This window comes from Pipistrellus hanaki (assembly GCF_964339955.1).
Source record: "Pipistrellus hanaki genome assembly, chromosome: 5".
NCBI lineage: Eukaryota > Metazoa > Chordata > Mammalia > Chiroptera > Vespertilionidae > Pipistrellus > Pipistrellus hanaki.
Window position 1 is genome coordinate 91,312,399 of NC_140507.1, and position 18,131 is coordinate 91,330,529.

Here is an 18,131-nt window from a genome sequence, read left to right on the forward strand (position 1 = left end):
GCAGAGTACAAGTGAAATTTCTCCATTCATACTGTTCCTTGTCTCCCTCCCACTGCCACTCCCGCTCCTCCCTCAGAGGAGTCTGCTCGTGTCTCCTTTCAAGCCTTTTATTAACGCCCCGCAGATACGTCATTGTTCATCATGATTTTTTTTTCTTTTTATCCTCAGGAGTGAGGATATTTTTTTCATTGATTTTTAGAGAGAGTGGAGGGAGGGGAGAAGGGAAGAGAGAGAAACATCGATGTGAGAGAGACACATTGATTGGTTGCCTCCCACTTGTGCCCCAACTGGGGCCGGTGATTGAACCTTTAACCACGGTATGTGCCATTGACCAGGATTCAAACCCGAAGACTGAACCCGACACTATCCACTGAGCAAAACCAGCAGGGCTGCTTTTATAAAGCTTTTTTTATTGGCTTTTAGAGAGAGAGGAAGGGAGAGGGGGAGAGAAAGTAAAACATCAATTGGCTGTCTCCTATACACTCCCTACCAGGGATTGAGCCTGCAACCTGTGCATGTGCCCTGACTGGGACTCGAACCAGCAACCTTTCAGTGCAGGGATGAGGCCTACTGAGCCACACTGGCTGGTGCTTTTGTTTTGTTTTGTTTTAATTGATTTCAGAGAGAGGAAGGGGGATAGAGAGAAGTGTGGATTTTTTGTTCCATTTATGTATGCATCATTGGTTGATTTTTGTATGTGCTCTGATCAGGGTTTGAACCTGCAACCTTGGCATATTGGGATATCACTCTAACCAACTGAGCTACCTGGCCAGGGCCATTGGTCATGCATTTTGCTATGCAGTGTGTTTGAATGTAAATGGGATGGTACTATTATATATGGATTTTGCCCATGGAATTGTTCTTTGACCCCAATGCAGGTGGCAGCCAATCAATAATTCTCTCTCATCATTGACATTTCTATCTCCCTCTCCCTTACTCTCTGAAATCAATAAAAATATCTATATATTTATAAAAGCGTAAGTGACCATTATGGTCACCCGGTTGCTGTGGTGATGCACTGACCACCAGGGGGCAGATGCTCAATGTACTCCCATAGCCAACCTGCAGTCAGCCAACCTACTGCAGTCCCTCTTCCTGGCCAGCCAATCTCCCGCTCACCGCCAAGCCGAGGGATCCCACCCGTGCACGAATTTGTGCACCGGGCCTCTGGTATATTTTTTAAAAAAGAAGAAAACAAACAACATGTAAAACCTGCTGCCATTTATTTACAATAAAAAATGCACTATTTATATATGTTATACCTACGCACCCACGGACTGTTTCTGGAGTGGCACGTGCTGCAGAGGGAAGAGGACGAAGGGAGATCCACTGTAAACCCTGGGTCATATTTGACTGTTTTACTCTGCGCGTCTGTTTCCTGTCATTCACTCTTCCTTCCAACAAAGACCCCTCCCTCCCCCTAGGCTCAGCACCTTGGCAGCACACCTTACCCAGGAAGGGACCAGAGGAACCCCATTAGTACTTAATGCACCCTAAATACAAGGACTCACCTACTTTAAACTTAAAATATATTCTTTATGTTCTAAAAAATGGAAATAAACAGATTGTCCATCAGTAAGGGAATAATTGAATGAATTATGGAACATTAATAATATTCCACGAAGACCTAAAAAATGAGCTACTAGTATAGTTGACTTAGAGGGATTTCCACAAGTTATTATTAAGTGAGAAAAGTATGATATTGAGAAGTATATGTATATCATTTTTTAAACAAACCCAAAAAATCCCTAGTCCATATTTTATATTTTAATTGCATAGTACACATGCACATGCGTGGATACACAAACACACACACACACACACACACACGATCAATAGATGGTTATATGCACACTGAAGGCCCCATGCATGAAAATTCATGCACTGGAGGACGGGGGTCCCTCAGCCCAGCCTGTCCCCTCTCACAGTCAGGGAACCCTTGGGGGCGGGTGGCGACCTGGCAATCGGGAAGGCGACATCCCATCACATCTCTGCTGCTACCACTGCTGGCAGCACAAGCCTCAGCCGGCCCTGGTCAGCTGAGCCTGGGGCAGCTGGGCAGCCGCCATCTGAGGCTTGCCTGTGTCTCGGACAGGCCCTGAGTGGCTGGGGGGCAGAGGGGACTGGGGGACTCAGGAGGCAGGCACGAGGAATGGCCGCACCTGCCGCCCCAGCAGAGCTGAGGGGACTGGGCACCACCGGCTTGTGGCTGTGGGTGCCACCATCTTTGAGGGCAGGACAGTCAATTAGCACATTCCTTCCTGATTGGCTGTGGGCGCTGCCATCTTTGTGACAGTATGAGGGTCAATTAGCATACTTCCTCTTTGTTAGATAGGATAGTATATATTCAACAGGGTTAGGGTTACCTGGGAGAGTGTGTAAAGTAGAGAACAGGTAAAAGGAAGAAAGTGAATGCACTAGAAAACAAATCCAGTACCCATGGAACGAGCCTGTGTAGAATGATCCTACTTATGTACATACGTTGTTACCAGGAAACCAAGAGCTAGAGCTTAGTACTGTCTACATGGCCCTGAGTGAACAGAGAGGAGGCTGTGGGGGAGACACAGCGGGGCCTGAAGAGACGTGGAGACACGCCTGGCGAGCAGGTTTCCTGGTAACGTGTGAATGTAAAGGATTGTGGGGGCTAACTTTAAAATATTAACGTCTTTTTTTAAATGTGCTTTTATTGATTTCAGAGAGGTGGGAAGAGGGAGAGAGATAGAAACGGCAATGATGAGAGAGAATCATTGATTGGCTGCCTCCTGCAAGCCCCACACTGGGGATGGAGCCCACAACCCACGCACTTGCCCTTGACCAGAAATCGAACCGTGACCTCCTGGTTCGTAGGTCGATGCTCAACCACTGAGCCCTGCTGGCCAGGCAAAGTCTTTTTGTTTATTTAATGCAGACCCATCAGCTTTGTGTTTTGAGTCACGTGGTCTTCTTTTCTAAGCCAACCTCCTTTCCTTCAGTCTAGCAAGGTGTCTTCACCCACCATGTGGAGCCATTTGCATGTGGCTGTTGGTGCTCCCCCCCCCCCGGCATGCTCATGGCTTTCATCCTCCCAAATCCCCGGCCAGGTGCAGGGGTGGAGGGTGTCTCTGCAGGAGCCTGCTCGCCAGGCGTGTCTCCACGTCTCTTCAGGCCCCGCTGTGTCTCCCCCACGGCCTCCTCTCTGTTCACTCAGGGCCATGTAGACAGTGCTAAGCTCTAGCTCTTGGTTTCCCGGTAATATTGTTACTCCTACCAGCTGATTCGAAGATTGAGGGACAGTTACGCAGTGTCAACCCTTAGTAAAAAGAATTTCTTGTTGTGCTTTTTTAAAAGGCATGAAAGAATTACTGATGTCCTTGACCAAAAAAATTATGTGGAAGAACTGAACCGGCACTTAAGGTAAGGCTCCCCCTTTTCCCGGGCTGCAGGCAGTCTCGGCACCCGATCGTTGTTCGTGGAACTTTGAGTTGCCTTGTATTTCCAACTGACTTTCGTTCCAAACCGGGCAGGAAGGTCATCGTGTCTTGCTCACATGTACAGGCTGGAGAAAAAGCTTTGGGACTTCTTCAGTTCTTTGCTTTGTGCAGTTACACAATTTAGAGAGCGCCCATCAGTAAAACCTTGACTCCGCGCCCCTCCCCTCAGCCACTCAGTTGAAAACCACTGCCTTGGGGAGCGTTGTTGGCTGGGAATCGGCACAGCCCTCCAGGTTTGGGGGCAGGAGAAGGAGGATGGAAAACACTGGGCTAGATCTCTGAGAGCTCTCAGTAGCCGTGGCCAGCATCGTCATCGTGATTTTCATTTTATTGGAAAGCCGCTGCTGCTGTATCTCACGAAACAGCAGTCGCTAGAGGTATTTATGGATGCAGATTCCCTGTGGCCAGTGCCGGGAGGCGGTTCCCGTTCTCTGAGCGTGCGCGGTCACACTGCGGAGCCACAGGGTCAGAGTCAGAGAGTGCGCGGTCACACTGCGGAGCCACAGGGTCAGAGTCAGAGAGTGCGCGGTCACACTGCGGAGCCGCAGGGGGCGCTCCGCCCAGAAGCAGGTGAGACGGGCGAAGGCGCTGCCACATCCCTCAGGACCGACCCAGGGAAGTGCTGCTCTGAGCTCTCCTCAAGCGTGATGTTGGCTGTTACTTTGAAGAAATTCTTTTTTTTTTTTAAATATATTTTATTGATTTTTTTTTTTTTTTTATAGACAGGAAGGGAGAGAGACAGAAAGTTAGAAACATGGATGAGAGAGAAACATCGATCATCTGCCTCCTGTACACCCACCACTGGGTTGGCCCGCAACCAAGGTACATGCCTCTGGCGGGAATCGAACCCGGGACCGTACTTGATCCTAGTTTTAAAATTTAATTGTCCTCTTACCAGGGACCTGGACCTCACTGTCTCTCCTTCTGGCGCAGTGGTCGCCTCCTGCTGGTCCGTGAGGTCCGAACGGTTGGCGACCGCCGCTCAGGGTGCTAGATCTGGGGAGCTCTGCGCTGGTTCTGTGCCTGGAACCTGGGAACTGAGCGCCTTCTGCTCCCCGGCGCTGGCCGCCGAGCCTGTTCGCACAGCACTGTGCCAGTGTGTCAGTCTTCCCTTCGTTCACCTCGGTTTTCTTCTCTGGAGGAGCTGTCTGTTCTGTAACTTATACTTCCAAAAACATATATAATGTTAGTAATATTTTCTAAGCTATATAATTGGGTATAGAATTGACAATTATTGACTCTTAAACTTTTAGTTCCCTTTATATCATTTGCTTTGTTCCCTTTTTCATTTAGTGTCCTTGTATTTTTTTTTTTTTTTTTTTAGTAAGTGGTATTAATTTGTTGCTTTTATTTTTTTATTTTTTTTCCCAATTTTATTTGTTTATTTTTTAAATAAATTTTTATTGTTCATATTATTACAAATGTTCCTTTCCCCCCCCTTCTCACCCCACCCTCTGTCCTTTCCCCACCCCCCATTGTCCTCATCCATAGGTGCACAATTTATGTTCAGTCTCTTCCCACATCTCCCTCTCCCCTTTTCCCCAAGAATCATCAGTTCACTCCCCTTCCATACCTCTGATTCTATTATATTCAACAGTTAATATTGTTCATCAGATTTTTTTTTTTAGTTTCCTTGGTTTTTAGATTCACTTGTTGATAGTTACGTATTAGTTGTTCATAATTTTTAATCTTTATTTACTTTCTCTTCTGAAAGAACCCCCTTCAGCAATTCATATAATTCTGGTTTGGTGGTGATGAACTCCTTTAGCTTTTTTTTATTAGTGAAGCTCTTTATCTGACCTTTGAATCTGAGTGATAGCTTTGCTGGATAGATTATCTTTGGCTGTAGGTTCTTACTATTCATCACCTTGAATAGTTCTTGCCATTCCCGTCTGGCATGCATGGTTTCTGTTGAGAAATCAGCTGACAATCGTATAGGTGTTCCTTTATAGGTAACTACCTGCTTTGCTCTTGCTGCTTTTAATATTCTCTCTTTGTCTTTTGCTCTTGGAATCTTAATTATGATTTGTCTTGGTGTGGTCCTCTTTGGATTCCTTTTATTTGGAGTTCTGTGTGCTTCCTGGACTTGTAAGTCCAATTCTTTCACCAGGTGGGGGAAGTTTTCTGTCACTATTTCTTTCAGTATGTTTTCGATATCTTGCTCTCTTTCATCTTCTGGGACCCCCATAATTCTGATGTTGGATCGTTTGAAGTTGTCCCAGAGGTTTCTTACATCATCTTCAATTTTCTGGATTCTCTTGCCTTCTAGCTTCTGCAGAGGAGTGTCTTCTGGCTCTTTATGTTCCAAATCTTTGACTTGATTCTTACGATCTTCTATTCTGTTTTTAGGACTCTATAAAATATTTTTTATTTCAGACAATGTATTCTTTATTTCTTGTTGATCCCTTATCATTTCTTGTTGATCCCTTTTCATATCCTCATAGGTCTCATTTATTTTATCGGCCTTTTCTAGGAGACTCTTGAAAAACCTTATAAGTGTGGTTTTGAACTCTATATCCAGTCGCTTTTTGTCCTCCATTTCTTTCGTTTGTGATCTATTTGGTTTAGGCATTTTCGCAGGCAGCTTTTCTGATGGGGCGGGGTTTCAGGGTGGAGCCCACAGCCTTGGCTTCCGTCAGCCCCGCCCTATGCGACTCCTGAGACTCAGGGTCCTTCAGTACTTGTTGCAAGCGCCTCTGAGAGAAAGGTGCCCTCGATTTTCGCCTGCTGCCAAACTGTCTATGCTCTCCCCCAATGAGCCCGGTATTGGGGTTCAGTTCATTTGGAAGTGGAGTTGGAGGTGGCGTTCAGAGCAGTCTGGAGCCCCTGTCTCCTTCCCGTCAGGGCAATCCCGCGGCACAGCCGGCCGGCCCTTCTCTGCACGCACTGTGTGCGCCTCCGGGACCTCCTCTCGCCATTCCCTGGAGTTCCGCCTCGCAGCCCAGCTCCCTATGGGTGAGCCTGGGTCCCCAGGGTCTGGCCTAGAATTGGGGTTCAGAGCAGTTGGAGCTGGGCCCAGCACAGTCGGAGCTTTTCTCTCCTTCCCGCTTGGGAACGCCAGCCAGGCACTCGGCCTCCCTCCTCTCCGGCTCCGTCCTCTCCGCGCACCGCGTGTCTCCGTACTTTAGGCTTTTACAGCTCCTCCACGTTTCCTTCTGGTTTTCTCCTTGCTTCTTGTTGTAGGATTTCCAGTCAGTCGACTTTCCTGTAGTTCTGGGTAATGTCCATTTTATATTTTAGTTGTATTTTATTGAAATTGTTGTGTGCGTCTGCGGCTAGTTGCCTACCCGAGCAGCCATCTTGGATTCTCCTAGTGTCCTTGTATTTTTATTTCTCTTCCACCCAGTTCTCTTTGGGGTGGGGATGAATCAAACCCTTTTATTGGGGGGCCTCCGGGGAGGTCAAAGGGCTGGAAGGACAGTCAGGTCCGCCATCCTCAGCCTGGCGGATCTCCCCGCTGCCCTGTTGTTGAAAAGCTCCCACCGCGTTCCTGAGCCTCGGTCTCCGGCCTCGGCGGGCTGTGGCTGGTCCCCTCACGCACGGCAGCAGGGTTGGCACAGGGCCCGCTGTCCGCAAGAGCAGGCTTCAGTCGGCGCCCCTCATAGGGGTATGAACTTGAGAAAGTCTGTAACATAAAGTCATGGTTTTCTTGTCTGTAAAACAGGTTAAGAAAGTTTACTCCACAGAATTGGAGGATTATATGCATTTAAAGTGCTTAGAACCAACAGGGCCTGGCTCATTGTCCAAAGGGAACATGACTGCTGTGATTTCTGTGGCCGTTATTAGTATTGTTCATCAATCTTCTCTAGCTCTTTACATATTTTTCATAGAAAAGTAGTACGTATTACTTAAAGAATCTTTGGGAAATGGGGCAAAGTATTACAAGATTTGCCTGGCCAGCGTGGTTCAGTGATTGAATGTCAACCTATGAACCAGGAGATCACAGTTCAACTCCAGTCAGGGCACTTGCCTGGGCTGTGGGCTTGATCCCCAGTAGGGGTCATTCTGGAGGCAGCTGTTCAATTATTCTTTTTCATCATGGATGTCTCTCTTTCTCCCTCCCTCTCTCTCTCTCTCTCTCTCTCTCTCTCTCCCCCCCTCTCCCTCTCCTTCTCCCTCTCCCCTCCTTTTCCTCCCTCCCTCCCTCCCTCTTCCTCTTCCTCCCTGAAATCAATAAAAGTATGTACTTTTTAAGTAGTACAATATTTATTATAAATCACCTTTGATCCTACTACTCAAAAGTACCAGTGTCTTGTTCTGAATATTACATTAGATATATGACTGCCAATGCATTTCAGTTCCCATTAATTGTGTTGGGAAGAAAACAAAGAACAAGTGTACAGTACACACTCATAGGTGTGTACCTAGATTACCATCCGAGTTCATTGGAGGCCCTTGGACTCCGCTTCCTGCAGGAAACCTAGGAATCGCTGTCTGGTTGTTACAGGTTGACAGGGCGGTCGGCCGCTGTCAGTTCACATTTTCTTAATATTGTGTTTTCTATAGCTGCACAGTTGGGGATCTTCAAACCAAGATAGATGGCTTGGAGAAGACTAATTCAAAGCTTCAAGAAGAGGTTGGTAACTTACTGAAATTCTTAAAACAGCCCGGCCTGAGGTTAAGGAGATGGTGCGTCCGTGTCCCCGACCAGAGCTGCTTGCTGCTGGCACTGCGTTGCGGGCCTGGGCTGAGCTGCACGGGGACAGGCAGATTCATGTCCTCCCAGTGTCTGCCCTGACGGCGCCCATGGCCAGGCCTCCGCTCCTGAGCCAGGCCTCCCCCAGAAGCCCAGCTCCTGCGAGCGGCTCTCCCCGCCCGAGTCCCGGATGCGGTTCATCTGCTGCTGCCTGGGCTCAGGCTCTTCCGAGGTGGACAGCAGCCGCCCCTCCGGTGCGTCGGCCTCGGAAGCATGGAGCCAGGCTTCCGGGTGGCCTTTCTCTGCCTTCTCACTAGGAAGAGAGAGCGAAGGGCAGGAGGGAGGGCGAGCCAGCTGCCTGGCAGCCTCCTTGATGGACACGTCCGTCTCCTGTTAGCAAGAGGGGGTGCTCAGCCTTTCTGAGGTTTCCACAGTAGCGGCCCTGGCTGCTCCCATGTCCCACCCAGTCTCTCTGAGGATGCGGAGGGCTGTGAGGGGGCCGCAGCGCGGAACCCCCCGCACGGTGGAGGCGTTACAGCCACGACGAGCGCCGCAGGGCAGCCTTTGCGGGGAGGACCAGTGTGGGCTCGGAGACGGCCTGCCCCCCGCGGGCGGCCTGACACCCTCTCTGAGGGAGCTCTGTACGGGGCTCAGCGCCGGCACAGCAGGCCTCGCGGAGGGACGCGCCTGGAGCGGCTCGCCGTGCCGGGGTGGCCGGGCCTGCGGGCCCCGCTGAGTCCTCAGCGCGCAGGGATGGCAGCGGCGGAGGGCGCTCGGTGGAGACGTGCAGACGTGCCGCGCACGGCGGCCTGCGGCGGCGCTCGGGGTGCTAGCCGGCAGGGGAGCCAGCAGGTCCACCGTTCTCCGGACCGGCCTGCTTGGCCGGAGGGTGACCTACCTTCTGAAAGGAAACGACTGCGTCATTTTTTCCACGGCCAACAGTGCGTCAGCAAATGTCCTTTGGGAGGAGCTCGGTGCTGAAGGCGTTAGTTTTGCTGCTAAGAGAGCAGCCAGGGCCCCGGGCAGATGTCTTTCTCCAGCCTCCCCGCTCTCTCCAGGCTGAGTTCAGGAGTTGGACAAGGAGGGCTCCACGGATGTATTTCTAAACGCTAAGTTTGTGGAGGCGATGCCTACCCTAGAGCTCTTTAATTCCCTCCCTGATCAAACATCCTTTGTTCACTGGCTAGAAAAACAGAAAAGAACAAAGAATCAGAAAAAAAAACATAATCCCCTGGCTAAGTGGCAGCTACTTTTATCATGTGGTATATATATTTCTTAAGCATTTAGCACAGAAGATTTTTTTAATTAAGTGGTGAGAAAATACTGTATAGCTGATTTTATTTTATGTTGGTTTTATAAGAATGTTCTCAAATTATTAACAGCTTTTGTAAACATTTCAGTCATTACATATTTCTGCTATATGCTCCATTTTAATTTATTAAACTATTTCTTTAATGTTCAAGCTATTTCTGAGTCTAGTATCCATAAATCTTCCCCCAACCCCCCATTATGTGGTATGTTGTCACTTTTATAAAACAAGAAAATTGGGAGAGGGCAGAGATGGTTAGAGGCAGGAGTGGGACTTTTATTATATGTATTTTTATATCTTTGGAATTTTGTGAATGTGAATGTATTACCTATTCAAAACAAGGAAATAAAATAAATATATGACCAGCCCTGGCCGGTGTGGTGCAGTGATTAGAGCATCAGCCTGCCCACTAGAGAGTGGCAGGTTCGATTCCTGGTCAAGGGCACATATCTGGGTTGCAGGTTCAATCCCAACCCCAGTCAGGGCACTTGTGTCTCTCACATCTCTCTCTCTCTCTCTCTCTCTCTCTCTCTCTCTCTCTCCCTCCCTCCCTCCCTCCCTCCCTCCCTCCCTCCCTCCCTCCCTCCCTTCCTCTCTCTCTCCCCTCCTACCTTCCACTCTCTGAAAATCAGTGGAAAAAATATCCTCAGGTGAAGATTAACCATAGATAGATAGATAGAAAGGAGAGAAAGAAAGAAAGAAAGAAAGAAAGAAAGAGAAAATATCTGGTATGTGAAAATAAATTTTTGGTTGTGAGGTGCTAAATGTTAGATTTTATTTGACCAGTAAGATTCATTTTGATGTTAAGCGATATAAAAATCTTTCTTAATCAGCTTTCAGCTGCAACAGACCGGATTTTTTCACTTCAAGAAGAACAGCAACAATTAAGAGAACAAAATGAATTAATTCGTGAAAGAAGTGAGAAGAGCGTAGAGGTGAGAACTTGACCTGACAGTTGGCATGTCTCACGCGGACGGACGTGTCCATCACAGATGTCAGGCTCATAGAGAGTGCCTCCTGCCAGTGCCTCTGTCACGCTCGAGGCTCTTGAACCCCCTGGGTTTCCCGGGCACCTGCTCCCTCCCCCTGGGCCTGTGCACACGGAGTCCTGTTCACTCTTCTTCGTGCTTACCCCGCCGGGGCCTCCGTGATGCCACCCCCAGTGCCACCCCCAGCGCCCATCAGTGGGCTTGGGCCCTCCTCCGTGTCCCACACTCTTGGGCCCCCTCCTCTGGAGAATCTGCTGTTTTGTATGATAGAATTGCTGGCTTGCTCACCTAATAATTTGAAGGTAGAGATCATATCTGATTCTTCTCAAAATTTATCCAGTGCTAAAAACACGCTCAATAAACACAGAATGGTGAGTTGAATGGTGCCTTCCCCACTAGGAATGATTGTTCTGTGTTAAGAAAAGCAAATTTCACCCTAGCTGGTGTTGCTCAGTGGAGAGAGCATTGCCTGTGGACCAAACGGTCCCAGGTTTGATTTTAGTCAAGGGCACACACCTTGGTTGCAGGCTCCTCCTTGGCCCTGGCCCTAATTGGGACACATGCAGGAGGTAACCAATCCATGTGTTTCTCTCACATGGATGTTTTTCTGTCTTTCCCTCTCCCACTCTCTCTCAAAAAAATAATGGAAACAGCCGGGACCAGTTTGGCTCAGTGGATAGAGCGTCGGCCTGCGGACTGAAAGGTCCCGGGTTCGATTCCGGGCAAGGGCATGTACCGTGGTTGCGGGCACATCCCCAGTGGGGTGTGTGCAAGAGGCAACTGATCGATAACTCTCTCTTATCGATGTTTCTAACGCTCTATCCCTCTCTCTTTCTCTCTGTAAAAAACCAATAAAATATATTTAAAAAATAATAATAATAATGGAAACATATCTTCAAATGAGGATTAACAAAAAGAAATAAAGAAAAGTAAACTTGTTTTCTGAACCTAAATTTTCTTTTCTAAAAGTGTATTGACTTGCCCTTGCTGGTGTGGCTCAGTGGATAGAGCCTCGGCCTACATTGAAGGATCCCAGGTTCAATTCCAGTCAAGGGCACATGCCTGGGTTTCAGGCTCAATCCCCAGAGTGGGGCGTGCAGGAGGCAGCCAATCAATGATTCTCTCTCATCATTGATGTTCCATCTATCCCTCCCTTTCCCTTCCTCTCTGAAATCAATAAAAATATATATTTTTAAAAAGTTTTAAAAAATGTATTGTTCTCATCCTCAAGTTTAAAGATACTTCAAATTAGCTTTAAAATTTTTAACCTTTCTTCATTATACTTAATAGAAATTGTGCTACATTTGTTTAAATTATGGTGCATTTTTAAATACTGTGTAGTTGGCTTGCTCTTCCCATAAAGCCAATTCTCCCGGTACTCTTACTGGATACAGGTAACAAAACAGGACACAAAAGTTGAGCTGGAGACTTACAAGCAAACTCGGCAGGGACTGGACAAAATGTACAGTGACGTGTGGAAGCAGCTGAAGGAGGAGAAAAAGGTGCATTTGGTGAGTGTGCGAGCCTGGTGTCCTCAGAAAGGTTCCCCAAAGCCCTGCCGTGGTTTCCTCGCCCTTCCCGCAGCGCTCACCCCGCGGCCCCACACAGCCCGCAGCGCTCACCCCGCGGCCCCACACGGCCCACAGCGCTCACCCCGCGGCCCCACACTTCCCACAGCGCTCACCCCGCGGCCCCACACGGCCCGCAGCGCTCACCCCGCGGCCCCACACTTCCCACAGCGCTCACCCCGCGGCCCCACACGGCCCGCAGCGCTCACCCCGCGGCCCCACATGGCCCGCAGCGCTCACCCCGCGGCCCCACACTTCCCGCAGCGCTCACCCCGCGGCCCCACACGGCCCGCAGCGCTCACCCCGCGGCCCCACACGGCCCGCAGCGCTCACCCCGCGGCCCCACACTTCCCGCAGCGCTCACCCCGCGGCACCACACAGCCCGCAGGCGCCCCTTACAGAGAATAAAGGCCATGTCTACCGCTCGGTCTGCACTGTCACAGTTTTCCAGTTTTACAAACCTTTTCCATGGATTGCTGTGAATTAGATGCGTGGTTTCTTTGACCATACAGTTCCCTCAGTCAGAGCCTTGGTCTGTTCATTTCCATCCTTTCTATGAGTCAGTGCCCTGTGTTTTTATTTGTTTTTTTGTGGTTTTTTTTATTTATTTTTATTTTTTTTTAGAGAAAGAGAGACATTGACTTGTTGTTCCACTTATTTGTGTTGTCATTGGTTGATTCTGATATGTCCCTGACCAGGGATTGAACTGCAATGTTGGCATATCGAGACATTGCTCTAACCTACTGAGCCACCCGGTCAGGGCCTCGTGTTTTTTATTAAATACAGTTCTTGCACCTGCTTCTTTGCATGGATGTGGAGAACATGTGTCCTGAGTTATCCAGGACAGAACCATTTCAAAATGATTTCCCCTTTGTTGCCATAAACCAGTAAATCGTTCCAGAAGTTCTAACATTGCAACATCAAACTGCTTCAGCACTGGAATACAAGACACGTTCTTTCAGACCATATATTTTGATCTTGCGGTTTGAAGAACATGCTTGCAAGAACTCCAGGCTCATATGCCACCTACCAGCTTTCCGTTGACTTAATGCAAAGCCAGTTTTCATTGTAAAGTAAGAAAAGGGGGAAACATCATCTAGCTATATTCCAGACAGACTTTCCAAAAATCTCCCTAACCTGTTCTGGCTTTCGCTCATATTTTGCATATTGCCCCAGACAGCTTCTGTTAAATTTATTTCTTTGTTCTACTTGAGTAGCCTTGTCCTTGTTCCCATCCTTTCAAGGAACTAGAAAAAGAACTGGAATTACAGATTGGGATGAAAACCGAAATGGAAATTGCAATGAAGCTCCTGGAAAAGGACACCCATGAGAAGCAGGACACACTTGTCGCCCTCCGCCAGCAGCTGGAAGAAGTCAAGGCGATCAACTTGCAGATGTTCCACAAAGTTCAGGTGGGAGCTGGCTCTGTCCCCATCCCGGCCTGGGCTCCTGCTCCGTCCTCTCACGTCCGTCCTGCAGAGGGAGAGAAGCGGCACATCTGTGAGGTCCCAGTGCCCTAGGCCTGTTACATGTCCCTGCGTTTGTCATTGAGTCTCCCAGCAAACTCCTAGAAGAGTTTATAAAATGGGAAAAGCATCAATGCCAGGACTGAGCTGAGTGGGTAAACCACGTGCCCCTGGGCTTTACCTGTGGTGCCTCACTGTCTCCCTGCCGCCCGTTCCCTCTGCTTCAGAGGGCGAGTGCTTGAGAAGTGGTTTAAAGATAGAAGTTTGTGTTGTCTTTTCAAGTCTGCAGGCCACACAGCGAGCAGTCTGCTGCTCGCCTCGCCTGTCATTTCAGCGTGGTGAAGGGAGCCAGCCCGGGAAGAACCCATCGGGGCAGGGTCTGGAAGCTTCTTAAAAGCTTCTGTGTTCTTCTCAAAACTTTGCTTTTTGAAGTTCTGTTTCCTGTTTTATTACCAAAACAGTCCCACTCCATCCACTTCCTTTTCCAGGGGTGTGGGTTCAGTTTCACTGTCAAAGACAGTGTAAGAGCAGGCAGTACAAATAAACTGTTATTTTGTCCTGTCTCTTTAAAACGATCACCTCATTCTATCTAATAGAGAGGGAATATGCAAATTGACCATCACACCATAACAAAGTGGCTGCACCCACAGCGGAGGCAGGGATCCCGAAACACAAGATGACTGCACCCACACGGAGGCCAAGTTCCCGTAATCAGCCTTAATGAGCAATCAGCAGGGACCTGAGGCTGTGTGGCACTGGGCCGGGCCAGGCAACCTAAGGCCACGCCCCCCCACCCAGCAAGGCTTGACGGGTGGGGCCGGCCAGGGCTGGTTCTCACACGATTTTGAGGTGCACATGGGTGGGTGAGGACTTGACTCTGGTTCCTGTGGCATGCCCCAGACTCTGTCAGGAGGAAGATTTTTATATACATTTTACTAATTTTCTTTCATCTTTGACACATCCATTATAGAGAAAGGGCAAAGAGCAATATTAAAATATTTCCTCTAATTAATTCCCTTTTAATGTGCACAAATTTTGTGCACCGGGTCACTGGTCATCATTATAATAGCAATAGTGAAAACCAAAGTAAGAAGAGAAAAGAAAAACAATTTCACCTTCCTAACAAATTATCTATTTTAATGTTTTCATGTTTTTATTTGGTTTGGGTGAGTAGGTAGACACAATGTGACATGTATCTTAGAGGAAACTAAACTACTGTAAACACTTGGCAGACCCTAAAGTAGAGTGGCTTAAAAATACGGAAGTCTGTATCTTAGTTACAGTTATTTCCAACCCGCTTTGTTCAAAGTCATCAGGGCCCCCCGCTGATGGCAGCTCCCGCTCTCAGGGCCGCTCTGGATGCCACCATTCTGGCCGGTGGAAGGTGGGGGAGAAAAGCAGAAGGTCAGCACTGGGGTTCTTCTCTCAAGCAGGAGGCATAACCAGCAGCCATCCTTCCTGCAAGTCCACAGGAAAGGGCAGCTCATATGGCTGCTCGGCCACAGGGGCGCCTGCGACTGTCCTTCCTCAGCCACACGTCATAGGAAGAGAGGGCAGGTGCTTGGCAGACATAGTAGTTCCCACCACACAGGCCATCCAGTCCCTGCATCCTCGAAGTCCGCAGCCCCTGGCGGTGGCAGCACTCCGAGGGCGTGCCTGCACAGAAGGCCTGCTCTTTCTCACCTTAACCCGTCCCACCAGCACCCAGGGCGGAGCGGGGACAGATGACCAGAGAAAGGCCTGTCTGGGGAGGGGAAACTATGAGAGTGGCTGGCGGCAGTCATACGTCTTCTGGGGAGGAATTGCGAAGGATGTCCCAGGGCAGGGGCGCCATTTCTTAGCATGTCTGCCACCCCGCTTCTGCCTTCTAAAGCATTTGCCAGCCTCCTGCGTGGCTCCTGAGAAGTCCACCGTCTGTAGCTCTTGGGGAGCATGGCCTCCCTGGCAACTACCCAGCTTTCCTGGCCAGCTGCGTGTGGTCCCCGTGTGCCCGCCGGGAGGTGGTGCTAGGGATCTGTTACAGAGACTTTCCAGTCTGACTCGTGTCTCTGATCTGTTTATTTCCACTCAGCCTGTGTCAGTGGCCAGTTTGTTGTTCTATTTGTTAAAGACTGTCCTTCGTTAGTGGCCAGTCACCTGAAAGAGCTGACTGAGCTGTGAAGACATCCCCCTCCCTGACCTTCCTGCGGGAGGTCCCGGCCGCTGCTGCCTAGGCTTCCGTCTTCACTCACGTGGGTCAGGGTCAGGAGCAGCTGCTTTTCTTTCTTTTCTTTCTTTGTCTTTTTTTAAAATATATTTTATTGATTTTTTTTTTTTTTTTTTTACAGAGAGGAAGGGAGAGGAATAGAGAGTTAGAAATATCAATCAGCTGCCTTCTGCACACCTCCTAGTGGGGATGTGCCTGCAACCAAGGTACATGCCCTTGACCGGAATCGAACCTGGGACCTTGCAGTCTGCAGGCCGCCGCTCTATCCACTGAGCCAGACTAGTTAGGGCAGCAGCTGCTTTTCTAACCCTAGGCCCCAACGTTTGGCCCCCGTTTCCACCCTCTCTCTGCAAACACCTTGCTGACAGTGCCTGTTCAGACCTGCCACACATCCCAGCATCCCTGCTCTTGCAGCCACCACATGGCTGGCAGCGATTCGTGTTCCAAGTTTGGACAACTGGCAGTTATAGTAACTTCCGTATTAACAAGGGTTAATTAACAGCTTGGGCGCCTGTTTGACAGCACCACGCCCTGACAGCTGGGTCAGTGCTGCAGCATGGCACATCCTTCGGGCCTGTTTCCACTCTGCCCTGCCCTCTGGCTGCATGCACCAAGGATCCACGCTCTCCCTCAGTCTGGGACACACTGATCAGACACCTCTCTTAGGTTCTCCGTTCCTTTTACCACCCCTTCCCTGCTCCCATCCTCTTTCTTCTCTGCTAACTTTCTGAAAGTTTACTTTTGGGGTTTTTTTGTCTCTCAAAAGTATTAAAAGGTTTATTTTGAGTACATGAATTTTTTACTTTGTTCTGTTCTGCTTGCTTGTTTATTTTGTTTTTTAGGTTCAATTTTTTAAAATTATATAAATTTGTATTATTTATCTTAGAGACAGAAGAAAGGGGGAGAGAGAGAGAGAGAGAGAGAGGGAGGGAGGGAGGGAGGGAGGGAGGGAGGGAGGGAGGGAGGGAGAGAGGGAGAGGTTGTTGTACCACTTATTTATGTATTCACTGTTTGATTCTTGTATATAATCTGACCAGGGATCAAACCTGCAACCTTGACATATCAGGACAACATTCTAACCAACTGAGCTACCCAGCCAGGGGTAGATTAAATTGTTGATAGATATTTTGTGGCAATCCCTCTTGGCCTGTAAAGTTTCTGTTGTGAAATCAGCTGACAACCTTATGGGAGTTTCTTTGTAGATAAATTGCTTTTCTCTTTCTGCCTTTAAGATTCTCTCTTTGTCTTTAATTTTTGGTATTTTACTTATGGTGTGTCTGGGCATGGGCCTGTTTAGGATTCTCTGTGCCTCCTGAACTTACGTGACTTTTTCCTTTACCAGGTTAGGGAAGTTTTCTGCCATTATTTCTTCAAATACAATACGATTTCTGTCCCTTGCTCACTTTCTTCACCTTCTGGTATTCCTATAATGCAGATATTTTACATTTCATGGTGTCCCACAGCTCCCTTAAGCTGTCCTGTTCCTTTTTTTGTTTTGTTTTGTTTTTTCTTTTTGATTCTCTGAGTGATTTTTAAATACTGTCTTCTAATTCACTGATCTGATCCTTGGCTTTCTCTATAATCTGCTGTTTATTGTTGATGATTTGTTCTTTATTTCTGCTAGTTATTCTTCATTTCTGACCGGTCATCTTTCTTAGTTTCTCCAACTTTGCTCATCCTTATAATCATTACTCTGAACTATATATCTGATAAGTTGCTTATCTCCATTTCATTTAGCTTTTCTCCTCAAGAATCCTCTTGTTCTTTTATTCAGGGCTTTTTTTGTCTTACCATTTTTGCTGCCTAATTGGGTTTGTTTCTATGTATTAGGTAGATCTGCTATGACTCCCAGTCTTATTGAAGGGTCCCTGGTACAAGCCAATATCAGATGCTGTTTGTGACCATCCTTTAGTACCCTGTTACAAGCTATCAATGATCCATAGCTGTGTTCCCTCTGCTGGGACTGGGTGTGTTTGGAAAGGATCAAGATGTGCACCAAGGTCTGCTTTTCCTAGCTCCAGGTCCAGAAGCAGGTCAGTCAAAGACTCTAAGAACCCAGAGCTCCAGCTCTGCCTGCAGGCTGTTATTCTCAGTCTCCCAATGAGCCTCAGCAAGGCATAAGCTCCTCAGGGGTTTTCCACCAGGTGGCGTATCTCTTCGTGGTTTTGATTTTCATTTCCCTTATGACTAGTGATGCTGAGCATCTCTTCATATGTCTGTTTCCCATTTGTATGTATTCTTTGGGAAAATGTCCATTTATGTCTTCTGCCCCGTTTTTTTTTTTTTTTTTGCCAATTTTTAATCAGATTGTTGTTGTTGAGTTGTGTGAGTTCTTTATATATTTTGGATATTAGCCTCTTATCATTTGCAAATATCTTCTCCCATTCTGTTGGATGCCTCAAACAAACTAACAAAACAAACAAAACATACAACAGAATGGTGGTTACCAGAGGGAGGGAGAGGTGGGGGGCGGGCAAAGAGGGTAAA

At 48.2% G+C, this 18,131-nt stretch overlaps 1 protein-coding gene across 1 annotated transcript in view; it reads left to right on the forward strand.

The window, feature by feature from the left end:
* The window catches only part of RUFY1 (RUN and FYVE domain containing 1), a 62,296-nt gene that overhangs the window by 24,063 nt on the left and 20,102 nt on the right, over nt 1–18,131 (forward strand). The window contains exons 7-11 of the mRNA XM_084885222.1: nt 3,328–3,393; nt 7,977–8,046; nt 10,249–10,350; nt 11,799–11,915; nt 13,217–13,384. Coding sequence (XP_084741348.1) covers nt 3,328–3,393; nt 7,977–8,046; nt 10,249–10,350; nt 11,799–11,915; nt 13,217–13,384 — 523 coding nt within the window. The remainder of the gene's footprint in view (nt 1–3,327; nt 3,394–7,976; nt 8,047–10,248; nt 10,351–11,798; nt 11,916–13,216; nt 13,385–18,131) is intronic.